Consider the following 12,500-nt stretch of genomic DNA (forward strand, 5'->3'; position numbering starts at 1 on the left):
GTCGCACTCTATAAGGAAATGTGTTAATGCTTAAAGCCGCTCCAGTCGCCTCACAAACAGTTTGAGGTTTTTTCCAGCAAGCAAAGTTGAAGTTTTTTTATTTTTTTTACCTCTATTCATCCAGAGGAAGTTGACTGAATACACATGTTCTTTTTCAGCAGCATCCTTCTTCACACATTCATACAAAGCCGCCAAGCACAGCCACAGTTTCTACTGTTGGCAGCAGTTAGGGTTAACGTAATAATCTGCAACATTTTCACATAAATAAATTGCCCGTTTTGCTACTTCTCTATCACCAATTTCTATAACACAACAGTGGTTCAGCCTATATCCAGTCGATGACTGTCTGGTCGCTCTTTCCTGGGTTTCCGGTTTGTTTTGAATCAACAGAAGAAGAAGAACTGGTAGTTAGCATGAGCAGTGATTAGGGCTGCACGATACTGGAAAAAACTGACATTGCAATATTTTTTTTTTCTGCAATATATATTGCGATATGAAAAAATACAGGAATTTTCACCAAATGACTTGAATAGCTCTATCAAGCCTTGCCCCTTTAAGAAGGTGGCCTTGTGGGTAACGTAGTAGGAAGTGAGTGTGTTTTTAGCCGCAGCCAGAGTGAGTTGCAGGATGCTAAGTGAGTAAAGCTTGTTACCAGCTACGAGCCAGGCTAAGCTAAAGTAGGCTAGCACAACACCAGAGGCTTCCCAACTACGGTTCGGAGCCGCGACAGCTGGAAAGGTAACATACGCTACTCTTATAACAAACTCTTAAATCCTTATGTTATATCAGACAGACTTCTCTTGTAGATTAGTCATGGAAAATGAGAACCGTGCGAGTTTTCCTTTTGTATCAAGCAGCAAAAAAGTTGTAGCATGACGTGTTTGAGTTAATTTGCCTTACTTGACATCGCACGTCCTGCGATGTGACTATTGCGCATGCGCACATCGCGATGACGATGCTGAAACGATATATATCGTGCAGCCCTAGCAGCGAGAGCCACCATGGCTGAACAGACAAAGAAAAGAGAAACTCAAACTGCAGCAACAGAGAATCCAAGCTCCGCCCACACTGTTTGATTGACAGGTGATCTGTGGGAAGTGCAGAGCAGAAACACCACAGTGAGGCTGAGGGACAAAGATGGAGACTGAATGAAAACAACACCGGTTAAACGCCTTGATGCTGGTGAGGGAGGAGGAGCCTTTTGTCGTTCTTTCTTCTCCAGATTTTCCGAGCCGCAGTCAGGGATTAAGTTTAGAGATTTGACCGGGATGATGAGGTCGCTGGAAGATGAGGCTTTTAAAGTAGCCTAATTGTAGAATTGAATTAATTAAAAACGCATAATATATTCATGTTCAACTCTTGGAAGAACACAGGCCGACCTGATGTGTTTCATGCTGCACGCCTCGAGCAAAAGCAAACCCAGAAACACACTCGACGTTTCATCCAGTTCAGTGGCTAAGCTTCTGAATTAAAGGATTTCTTTTTTATTTTTTTTATTTTTTTTTTTTAGACTATTCCTGAAGAGCGCCTTGGATCTTTCTTTTCAAAGAACACCTTCAGTGCTGCACATTTTTTTTTCCCGCCTGCTCTTCTTTATGCAGCGAAGTCTCCAGGCGGTCCTTTTTAGCAGAGTGCAGAGTTCACAACTGTAGTATTTTTCAGTAATTAGATAGTGAGGATACAGCAGACAGGAAGAAGAGAGAAGAAGAGACGATAGAAGAAGAAGAGAGAAGAGACGATAGAAGAAGAAGAAGAGAGATGACACAGCACAACAGGAGCAGGGATTTGAACTTGTGACACCACATTTAAATAAACACTTTCTTGTTTTGGTGGGCAAAAATGTTCCTATTAAAACCTTTTTTTTCTTTTAGCTCTCTGAGACTTGCAAGCACAGTGAAACCTGACACACACACACACACACACACACACACACACACGCGCACTAACCGCAGCCCTCCTGTCTTCCCAGGTGGTGAACAACAGGGCCGACATGGCCATCGGCTCTCTCACCATCAACGAGGAGAGGTCAGAGGTCGTGGAGTTCTCCGTCCCGTTCGTGGAGACCGGCATCAGCGTCATGGTCTCCCGTAGCAACGGCACCGTCTCGCCCTCCGCTTTCCTCGGTGAGTCGTCGCCTCGGGGGGCCATTTTGCATCCCCGGGTGAAGTCATGTGCATGTTTACCAGTAGGGACTCAAAACGACCGTCACAAAGTGGTTAAAGTATACCGGTGTCATTTTATTTTTCTCCTATTGTCATTATTTGCCTATGAAGAGTCTAAACCCACTGAAAATCCATTAAAAACAGCTTGCAGAGACATAGTGATGAATGTAATCCACCATTTTAAATTGACATGACTATTGTCTTTTTTCCTAATATAGTAAAGAGAAATATAGCAAAGTAACGTGAAGTAACGTTAAATAAATAAAGCTAAACTAAGCTGAACTTAACCAAAGCCTCTTCAGTAGTCAGTAGATTGCGTTTTCAAACTTGAAATTAGTTTAGCTGCACGTGTGTCAATATATATCAAACTTTTATGCTTTGCACCTGTAAAAGAAGTTCAAAGAAACCCTGAATTATTATTCCAAGAGCCAATTTATTCCCCAGCAAACTGCTAGGGGAAGCATAAATGATGGAGGGTGTGCTGAGGAGCGTGTGTGTTCGCCTCGGGTGAGGGCGAGGGTTCGCCGGGTTGTTTATTGCAGATGTGGAAAACCCAATCAGCTGTCCTGAACGCTAATTAGATTCATATCTGTTGTACTCTCTCTCTCCTAATTATTATTTGTGTTTTTGAACCAAGCAATGCAGCAAAAGGAGTTCTGGTCCCACAGTTTCCACTGACTGTTTTGTTTCCATCGTTGTGATCTTATTTTCTTCTGTTGTGGAGGTGTTGTGATATTAAAGGGTTACCTCGCCAAAACAAACAAAAGTAATATGTCTCACGCATATCCCATTGAGTGACATCATGAGGCAGAAAATAAACCCTCGTTGAGTTAACTAAAGCTTTATGAAGTGATGTATAAGCAGTTCGCCCCAAATTCCTGTTATGGATAATGTTGAAAAAAAGTAGTTTCTGATTGCTGCTGATGTGGAAAAACCTCCTTACTCCATTTTCTGGTAAATTCTACTTTATAGAACAAGTTTGTTGACACCGTGGGACAATGAAAATTCATAATAACATTTCAAAACTTCATATTGTGAATCTGAAAATAACACAAAATTCCTGAAAAGATGATTTTTTTTAAAAGTTTTTCATGGCAGCATTCTTCTGATTCGTTTACATTTTTGTATCTAATAACGCTTACAGTATGTTAAACTACGTCAGTATGATCTCATCAGACATCACCGAAAGGATTAAGGCTTATCACGAGCCATCTATTCAGAAAATGTTTTGACTTTAAAGTCAAGGCCGCATCATTCACAATACAACCTGATAAAATGTGCAGTAAACTCTTGTGGGTAAAAATTCAAGGTTTTCAAGCAACAGCGACATGCTTAAAAAAGTGAATAGGGTTTTGAAGCAATTTGAATCAAATCAAAGAAATACGTCAAATTTCATAATGAACCAAAGGCAGCAGTTAAAATGTTTATCAGGGAATCATTCATCATTCAGGTCGGGACAAAATAGTTTGGAACTATTCATGAAATATCCCTTTACAGGACTACTGAGAGCCAAGTGCAGGCCTACAAGCAAACCCTTTCAAGTCTAGTCGGATTTAATCATGACAAACAGGTTTCAGAGCAGCAGAGGACATGCAGATAAAATACTGATAAAATACAGATGAAATACAGATAAAATACTGATAAAATACAGATGAAATACAGATAAAATTCAGATGAAATTCAGATAAAATACAGATAAAATTCAGATGAAATACAGATGAAATACAGATGAAATACAGATAAAATGCAGATGAAATACAGATGAAATACAGATAAAATACAGATAAAATTCAGATGAAATTCAGATAAAATACAGATGAAATACAGAGGACATGCAGATAAAATACTGATAAAATACAGATGAAATACAGATAAAATTCAGATGAAATTCAGATAAAATACAGATAAAATTCAGATGAAATACAGATGAAATACAGATGAAATACAGATAAAATACAGATAAAATGCAGATGAAATACAGATAAAATTCAGATGAAATACAGATGAAATACAGATAAAATACAGATAAAATTCAGATGAAATACAGATGAAATACAGATGAAATACAGATGAAATACAGATAAAATTCAGATGAAATACAGATGAAATACAGATAAAATACAGATAAAATACAGATAAAATACAGATGAAATACAGATGAAATACAGATACAATTTAGATGAAATACAGATAAAATACAGATACAATTCAGATGAAATACAGATAAAATACAGATAAAATTCAGATGAAATTCAGATAAAATACAGATGAAATACAGATACAATTCAGATAAAAATGTGTTTTCTTGAAGGAAAAACCCACTCTCGGATATTCATACACTGTTAATAATAAATAACAATAATGCATTTTATTTGTATTGCACTTTTCATTCATAGTGAATCTCAAAGTGCTACAGGGTTAAAAACATAAAAATAAAAACGAAGAAAAAAGAAGAGATCGCTAACAAAAGTTAACACGAAAAAGCCTTCCTGAATAAAAAAGGTTTTTAGGCCCGTCTTGAAAGAGTCCAGGGTCTGCGCTGCCCTTAGATGGTTAGGAAGGCCGTCCCGCAAGCAGAAGGTCCCCGATCCCCCGTGGTGCGGGGCTTGGTGCTGGGGGGCCCGGAGGAGCAGACTGTTGCCAGATCTGAGAGTGCGGGTGGAGGTTTGTGGGGTGATCAGTTCTTGTAGGTAGGGAGGTGCATGTCTGTTAATGCATTTGTAGGTGAGTAGCAGGACATTGTAGTCGACCCTGAAGGAGACAGGGAGCCAGTGCAATGAAAACAGAGTCGGTGTCATGTGTTCGTGTTTTCGCGCTCTCATCAGGATCCCGGCAGCGCTGTTCTGGATTATACCGGAGCTTCTGGATGCTCCTGCCAGGGATCCCAGACAGCGAAGAGTGCCTTGCAGTAGTCCGGTCTTGAGGAGATAAAAGCATGGACAAGTTTTGTGTTTTTGAGATGGTAGAAAGAGGTCTTGCACAGATGTTTTATATGGCCGTGAAAAGTCAGGTGAGGGTCAAACCTAACACCCAGATTAGTGACTGGGGCGGAGAGGGGGGATGTCCTGGGACGTCCATGTTAAATATCATCAATCTGTGATGTTCAGTGCATTCTAGGAGTTATTTAGATTGGTTAGTGATTTCCTACATTTCCCAGAATGCCTTTCGACATTCTACCCCCTGACATCATGCCTGAACTTGTTGCATTCGGCTGTGGGTTTCTCTGTGCAGGAGGAGGTAGGAAGATAGCGTAGTAAGAGCAAGAGAGCAAAGTTTTTCCAGTCAACAAAAAGTGGGAGTCGTCCCTTTCTAAAAAAAAAAAAAACGTATTGTGTCTCTCTGCTGCAGTGCATTCTGGTCTCTCTCCTGCTCCTGTGGGTGGAGAAACTGGTCTCTCTCCTCTTCTACGATGGATTTCTCTCCTGTATGATTGTTGAACGTCTCTCGGTGCAAAACGGCGGCTCTAGAAAGAAGCCCTCGCTCTTTGATTCTGAGGGACTGACACCAAAACCTGACGTTTACCGCTGATGTTTTACATCCTGAAACGTTTTCTCACATCAGACTCCGTCGCTGCTGCCGGAAACGTCTGGACGTGAAGAAGAACGCACCCTCCGAACAACAGAAGTGTTTTTCGGCGGTGTTAAAAGTGTGTCGGGGCGGATTTTTTTTTTTTTTCCTTGAAACCCAAAACGTAGGGGTGCAGTAATGTTCTGCATCGGCCCTGATAACTTACATAACCCTGCACAGTGCGATGTGAACGATCCTCAATTATGTAAGAGGCCTTGATTCCTCCCAAGCTTTTGTCTCCCACTTGGAAAGCTCCCCCAGTTTTCTCTCTCATGGCTTTGCATCTCAGAGCAAACCAGATTTCCTCCCTGACTTTTAGATTTGTGTCTTTTCTCTCCGCCGATACCCTTTGGGAGAAAAAAAAAAAAAAAAAAATCTGTTCTCAGTATTCAAATGAGCTCACACTGTTTCTTTGCAGGGAAGAAGAAGGGGTGACTTTTTTTTTTTTTTTTTTTTTTCATCAAGTATGCGTCTCAGTCAAACTTTGCCCCTCGCAAGATAACACCACTTAATTTACAAATCTCCTTAGACTAATTCCAGACATTTCCAAGCATGAAGAGATGGAGAGATGAGAGGAGGAGGAGAGCTGAGGAAGAGGGAGAGAGAGATAGAGCAAGAGAGATGTATGGGAGGAAGAATGAGAGAGAAAGAGAGAGGGAGAGAGAGCAAGAGAGAAATATGGGACAAAGAAAGAGAGACAAAGAGAGAGGGAGAGAGATGAAGGAAGGGACTTAGATAGAAAGAGAGAGAAAGAGAGAAATATGGGACAAAGAAAGAGAGACAAAGAGAGAGGGAGAAAGAGAAAGAAAGGGACTTAGATAGAAAGAGAGAGAAAGAGAGAAGTATGGGATGAAGAAAGAGAGAGAGAGAGAGATAATGACAGATGGCAAGAGGGAGGGAGATAGAGAGAAAGAGAAAGAAGGAGAGAGAGACAGGGGTAAGGAGACAAAGAGAGAGAGAAAGAAAGAAAGAGAGAGAAAAGAGAAAGAGAGAGCAGGATAAAGAGAGAGTGACAGAAAGATGAAGACAAAGCGAAAGGGGAAAAGCAGAACAAAAGAGCGAGAGACAGTTACAGAGAGAGAGAGAGAGTCTTCTCATGTCCCAATATAAACCAAACAGAAGAGAGAGAGAGAGAGAGAGAGAGAGAGAGAGAGAGAGGGGTTGAGCTGGAGAGCGAGCGAAGCTTTGATGGAGGGAGATAGAGAGAAAGTAAGAGAAAGAAGGAGAGAGAGACAGGGGTAAGGAGACAAAGAGAGAGAGAGAAAGAAAGAAAGAGAGACAGGGGTAAGGAGACAAAGAGAGAGAGAGAAAGAAAGAAAGAGAGAGAGAAAAGAGAAAGAGAGAGCAGGATAAAGAGAGAGAGACAGAGAGTGACACAGAAAGATGAAGACAAAGCGAAAGGGGAAAAGCAGAAGAAAAGAGTGAGAGACAGTTACAGAGAGAGAGAGAGAGAGAGAGAGAGAGTCTTCTCATGTCCCAATATAATCCAAACAGAAGAGAGGAAGAGAGAGAGAGAGAGAGAGAGAGGGGTTGAGCTGGAGAGCGAGCGAGGCTTTGATGGAGGGAGATAGAGCTGCTTCAGATATTTCCAGACATGCTCAGATGTTTTAATCTGAGCGGCGGCTGGCGGAGGCGCGGCCGTGTCTCTGTCCCGCGGGCCAGATGGGACGATACCCCGGAGGAGAGTGACTCGTTAGCGCCCGGCCGCGTCTCTCCGCACTCTTCACAGGAGAGACGCGCCCCAAACCCTCCGTCTGCGCCCTACATCTGATCAGGACAACAGCCAGCAGGGCACATTTACTCTGGACTTGACCGGGATTTCTGAATTTGTAAACGTTTAAATCTGTCAATACTCAACATATAGGAGGAATTCTTTCCAGCCAATAGGAGCGCTGTACTGTCAGGATTCAGATCATGATGTATCCTCAGTCTGGAACATTTTTTTTATTCATTGTATTTTTTATCTCTATCCTGTTTGTTGCTGCTTCAAATGACCCAGTTTCCCTTCAGGGATCAAACAAGTTCATATCGTCTTAATGGAGAGTTTTTACTGTGTAGGTAAAGCTAGTTGGAGGAATCTGCCTCTGATTGGTTGATTGGCTGGTTGGTTGTTGGTTGATGACTGATTGATTGATTTGTTACATTTCTTAAGTGTTTTTACAGTGTAAGAATGTGACTTCAATAAAGTCAATACAGTTTATTTTATGAGTATTAGGCTTGTAAGATACCAATATTCAAACAAAACCTAAAGAAAAGCAAAAATTAAACAAAGACAGCAATTAACAATTGAAGTAAAGTACACCACTGTATATTAATAATTTACCAACGCTCCCATCATCAAGTGATTGGATTGAAACGTCTTTTGGCATTTTTTTTGTCAAAAGAAACAGTGAAAAAGGAGAATGAGGCTTTCAATATTTAAATTCAACAGTATTCACCCTCGACCCCGCATGACTCTGCTGCTTTAACAATTGTTAGCTTTGTAATTATTTACATGATTATTTTAACTATCATACATTTTGCTGTTAGCTTCCCCACCTAAGACTCTTCTTCACTGTAACAGTATAAAAGAAGCCCTTATGGACAAAGTATTTATTTGTTCAAAATGCAATTTTACAATCTAAAAGAAAATCACAACTATCAGATTCAAGACCTTAGTATGACTATTTAAGCCATATAATAGCTTAAACTTTAAATTAGATCTATTTCCAAGCCATACGACGCAACAACAGCCTCAAAACCGGAAGCGCCTCCTGCAAGAAAAGCTAAGTCGAGTTCTCCGGCACACGATTTGAAACAAGTGGGCTCAGAGAGTCGACTTCCAGCCTCCCTTCATAGACCTGACCTATTTCCCCCCCGCTCCTTAAGGGATCCATTTCATACTTACACAGCTACAGTAGTACATCTATCCATCTGTCAGAGGAGATTTAGGAGACAATCTGAAACATGTCATGGTTGGATGGAGGTGTGGGGCTCCCAAGGCCGTTTTATCTTAAGACCGCCGGGCCACAGGGCTGAAAGTGACTCCACAGCCTCGTGTGTGTGTGTGTGTGTGTGTGGGGAGGGGGGTTACTGGGAACGAGGGATAGAAGTCAGGAAGGCCAGAGGAACGGCAGGAACGACAGAAGGAAAGATTGAAAGTGAAAGAGGGAATCAAGAGAGAAAGAGAAACCGAAGCAAGCAAGGGAGGAGAGACAGCTGTTTCTGACGGATGTTCCCTCAGGAGAAACCACATCAACTGAACCAGCACAGATTATAGACAGACAGCACTGTGAGGGAGAGGAAGGGAGGAGAAGGGAAGGACGGGAGGAAGAAGTGTGAGAGAGAGGGAGAGAAGGAAAGAGGAAGAAGAGAGGAAGAAAATTCTGAATTGTGGAAAGAGATACCGCTCACAAAACACCTTACAGTTTTACAGGAACTGATTAAACACACACTAGGCTTGCTAAGAATGAATGCAGAAGGAAGGAAGGAAGGAAGGAAGGAAGGAAGGAAGGAAGCATTAGCCTGGTGGGTCTTGAGACTTCTGGATGTGCCTCAAAACCTCAGACTAAAATATCGACTGAAGTATCGATGCTGTCATGTAAAAACCACAGGGTCTTATATTTTTAACCCCTTGCACCCCGAGCAGTAGTAGCTTCAAAGTTAGAATTTTTTTTACATTTCATTGAAGCCATAGCTGCTTATATTGAGAGAAATATTCAGACGCCATTTTTTTCATGGCTGCACCATCACATCAAATGGAAAAAAAATCTATCTGTTTTGTCATTTTCTACACATTTCCCTGTAATTCAGCAGGACATGTTTGGTGTCTTTGGAAACCTTGGGATCTCGGCTAGAATTTAAAATAAAGCTCTGCGGGGTTGAACAAAGTGGCTCGGCTGCGATGATCCCGCATGAGGGACCAGCAGGTACTTTTAGTGGATTTAGAGATGGGTTTAGTCTGCTGTCCCGCCATGAGTCTTATCTGCACTGTATGTGATGTCCTGTCATGTTTTCTGCTGCTCCTATAGTGAGTCAGTCCTGCATCATTTAACCAACTCAGTTACACTAAAAGGCAAATAAAAGCAATTCTCATTTTGACGTACAGAAAGATGTTCAGAATAACTTCCATGACCCCAGGGTCCACTGAGCCATCCAGAACCTACTATACAACTCCAAGAATGCACGTTTGTCCTGTGAAAATAAGAAAAAATATTAAATAATATTAGAAAGTTTACTTTTTCAAGAATCAATTTTTTTTTCCACTCAACAGCCTTGTATTTTCCGCTTGCTGCAGTTTGCATTAGCTGTACTTTCAAATGAATCACCAGCTAGCTTTAACCTTGCTTCATAATTTATCTAAACCTGCAGCAGCTGCGTACTGTAGCATGACCTTCAGTGTGTGTTTGTGTGTGTAGATGTGTGTGTGCGGACGTGTGTGTGTGTGGAAGTGTGTGTGGATTTGTGTGCACATGAGCACGGAGAGAGAGGGAGGGGAAGAGAAACAACAGAGACTGTGGATGCTTGTACTCGATTATGTGTGTGCAAGGATGTGTGTGTGTGTGTGTGTGTGTGTGTGCATGCATGTGTGTATACTGTTTGTCTGTGTGTGTGTGAGAGAGACAGGGAGAGAGAGGGAGGGAGGAAGAGAGAGAGACATTCAAGAGAGAGACATTCGTTCTTTAACAAAATATTCATATTAAAACATTATCAATCTTAAAATCAGCAGCGGGGTGAAAAACCTTGCAGCTCCACCAAGGTGTGTGAATGGAAAACAAGCAAAGGAATAAAAGGATCCAGGCTGCTGCAGCTGAAAACACGCTGCTTTTAATATTAAAGCTTTGAAAAATGAGCAGCGGGACTCAATCCATCCTCCAACACCTTCACACACACACCAATGGCGTTTCCTTCAAGCCATTTTATGCAAAAACTGAAGTTTTGAATAAGAATAAGCTGAAGGGAAACATCAAATTTCGCCAAAAAAAATCCCCAAATATTGCAACAATGCTGATGTTGGGTTGTGCAAAACCTGAAGAAGAAAACTACTTGAGACAGACAGGCAGACAGACAGAGAGACAGACAGACAGACAGTGTTACAGACAGACAGACAGACAGACAGACAGACAGGCAGACAGACAGAGAGACAGACAGACAGTGTTACAGACAGACAGACAGAAAGACAGACAGACAGACAGTGTTACAGACAGACAGACAGACAGACAGACAGTGTTACAGACAGACAGACAGACAGTGTTACAGACAGACAGAGAGACAGACAGACAGTGTTACAGACAGACAGACAGAAAGACAGACAGACAGACAGTGTTACAGACAGACAGACAGACAGACAGACAGTGTTACAGACAGACAGACAGACAGACAGACAGTGTTACAGACAGACAGACAGACAGAGAGACAGACAGTGTTACAGACAGACAGACAGACAGAGAGACAGACAGTGTTACAGACAGACAGACAGACAGACAGACAGTGTTACAGACAGACAGACAGACAGACAGGCAGACAGTGTTACAGACAGACAGGGAGACAGACAGGGAGACAGGGAGACAGACAGACAGACAGACAGACAGACAGACAGAGAGGCAGACAGACAGTGTTACAGACAGACAGACAGACAGACAGACAGTGTTACAGACAGACAGACAGACAGACAGACAGTGTTACAGACAGACAGACAGAAAGACAGACAGACAGACAGTGTTACAGACAGACAGAGAGACAGACAGACAGACAGACAGTGTTACAGACAGACAGACAGACAGACAGACAGTGTTACAGACAGACAGACAGACAGAGAGACAGTGTTACAGACAGACAGAGAGACAGACAGACAGTGTTACAGACAGACAGACAGAAAGACAGACAGACAGACAGTGTTACAGACAGACAGACAGACAGTGTTACAGACAGACAGACAGACAGACAGACAGACAGACAGACAGTGTTACAGACAGACAGACAGACAGACAGACAGACAGACAGACAGACAGTGTTACAGACAGACAGACAGACAGACAGACAGACAGACAGACAGACAGACAGTGTTACAGACAGACAGACAGACAGTGTTACAGACAGACAGACAGACAGACAGACAGACAGACAGACAGTGTTACAGACAGACAGACAGACAGACAGACAGAGAGACAGACAGACAGTGTTACAGACAGACAGACAGACAGACAGACAGACAGACAGAGAGACAGACAGACAGACAGACAGACAGACAGTGTTACAGACAGACAGACAGACAGACAGACAGACAGACAGAGAGACAGACAGACAGACAGACAGACAGACAGTGTTACAGACAGACAGACAGACAGACAGACAGACAGACAGACAGACAGTGTTACAGACAGACAGACAGACAGACAGACAGTGTTACAGACCCAGAGACCCAGACAGACCATAGAGACAGAAAGGTAGGACACAAAGTATGAACCTGGACGATAACAAACACTTAAACTGTCAAGGGAGCTGGCAGAGAGGCAGGAGAAAATTGAACAGTGAGTGAACAGAAGTGGAGGGAGAGTGTTGGTGTGTGTGTGTGTTGTGTGTGTGTGTGTGTGTGTGTGTGTGTGTGTGTGTGGGGTGGTTAGAGCAGCAGCCGGAGGCAGGCCGGGTCACGGTGTCTCGGCTGCAGTAGTAAGGCTGTCACTCATATTGGCAATTCAGAGGTAAAAGCCTCGACAAACAGACGCCGCAGCAAAACCCTCACACCAAACCACCGGCTGATTCCTTCTGATAAAGAGGCTCCAGCTCCGAGAA

General features: G+C 42.4%; 1 protein-coding gene across 1 annotated transcript in view; it reads left to right on the forward strand.

The window, feature by feature from the left end:
* grin2da (glutamate receptor, ionotropic, N-methyl D-aspartate 2D, a) overlaps positions 1-12,500 on the forward strand; it is a 133,824-nt gene that overhangs the window by 76,278 nt on the left and 45,046 nt on the right. The window contains 1 exon segment of the mRNA XM_078290189.1: positions 1,970-2,123. Within this exon segment, the coding sequence (XP_078146315.1) occupies positions 1,970-2,123 (154 nt within the window).

This window comes from Centroberyx gerrardi, chromosome 19 (genome assembly GCF_048128805.1).
Source record: "Centroberyx gerrardi isolate f3 chromosome 19, fCenGer3.hap1.cur.20231027, whole genome shotgun sequence".
NCBI classification, from domain to species: Eukaryota; Metazoa; Chordata; class Actinopteri; order Beryciformes; family Berycidae; genus Centroberyx; species Centroberyx gerrardi.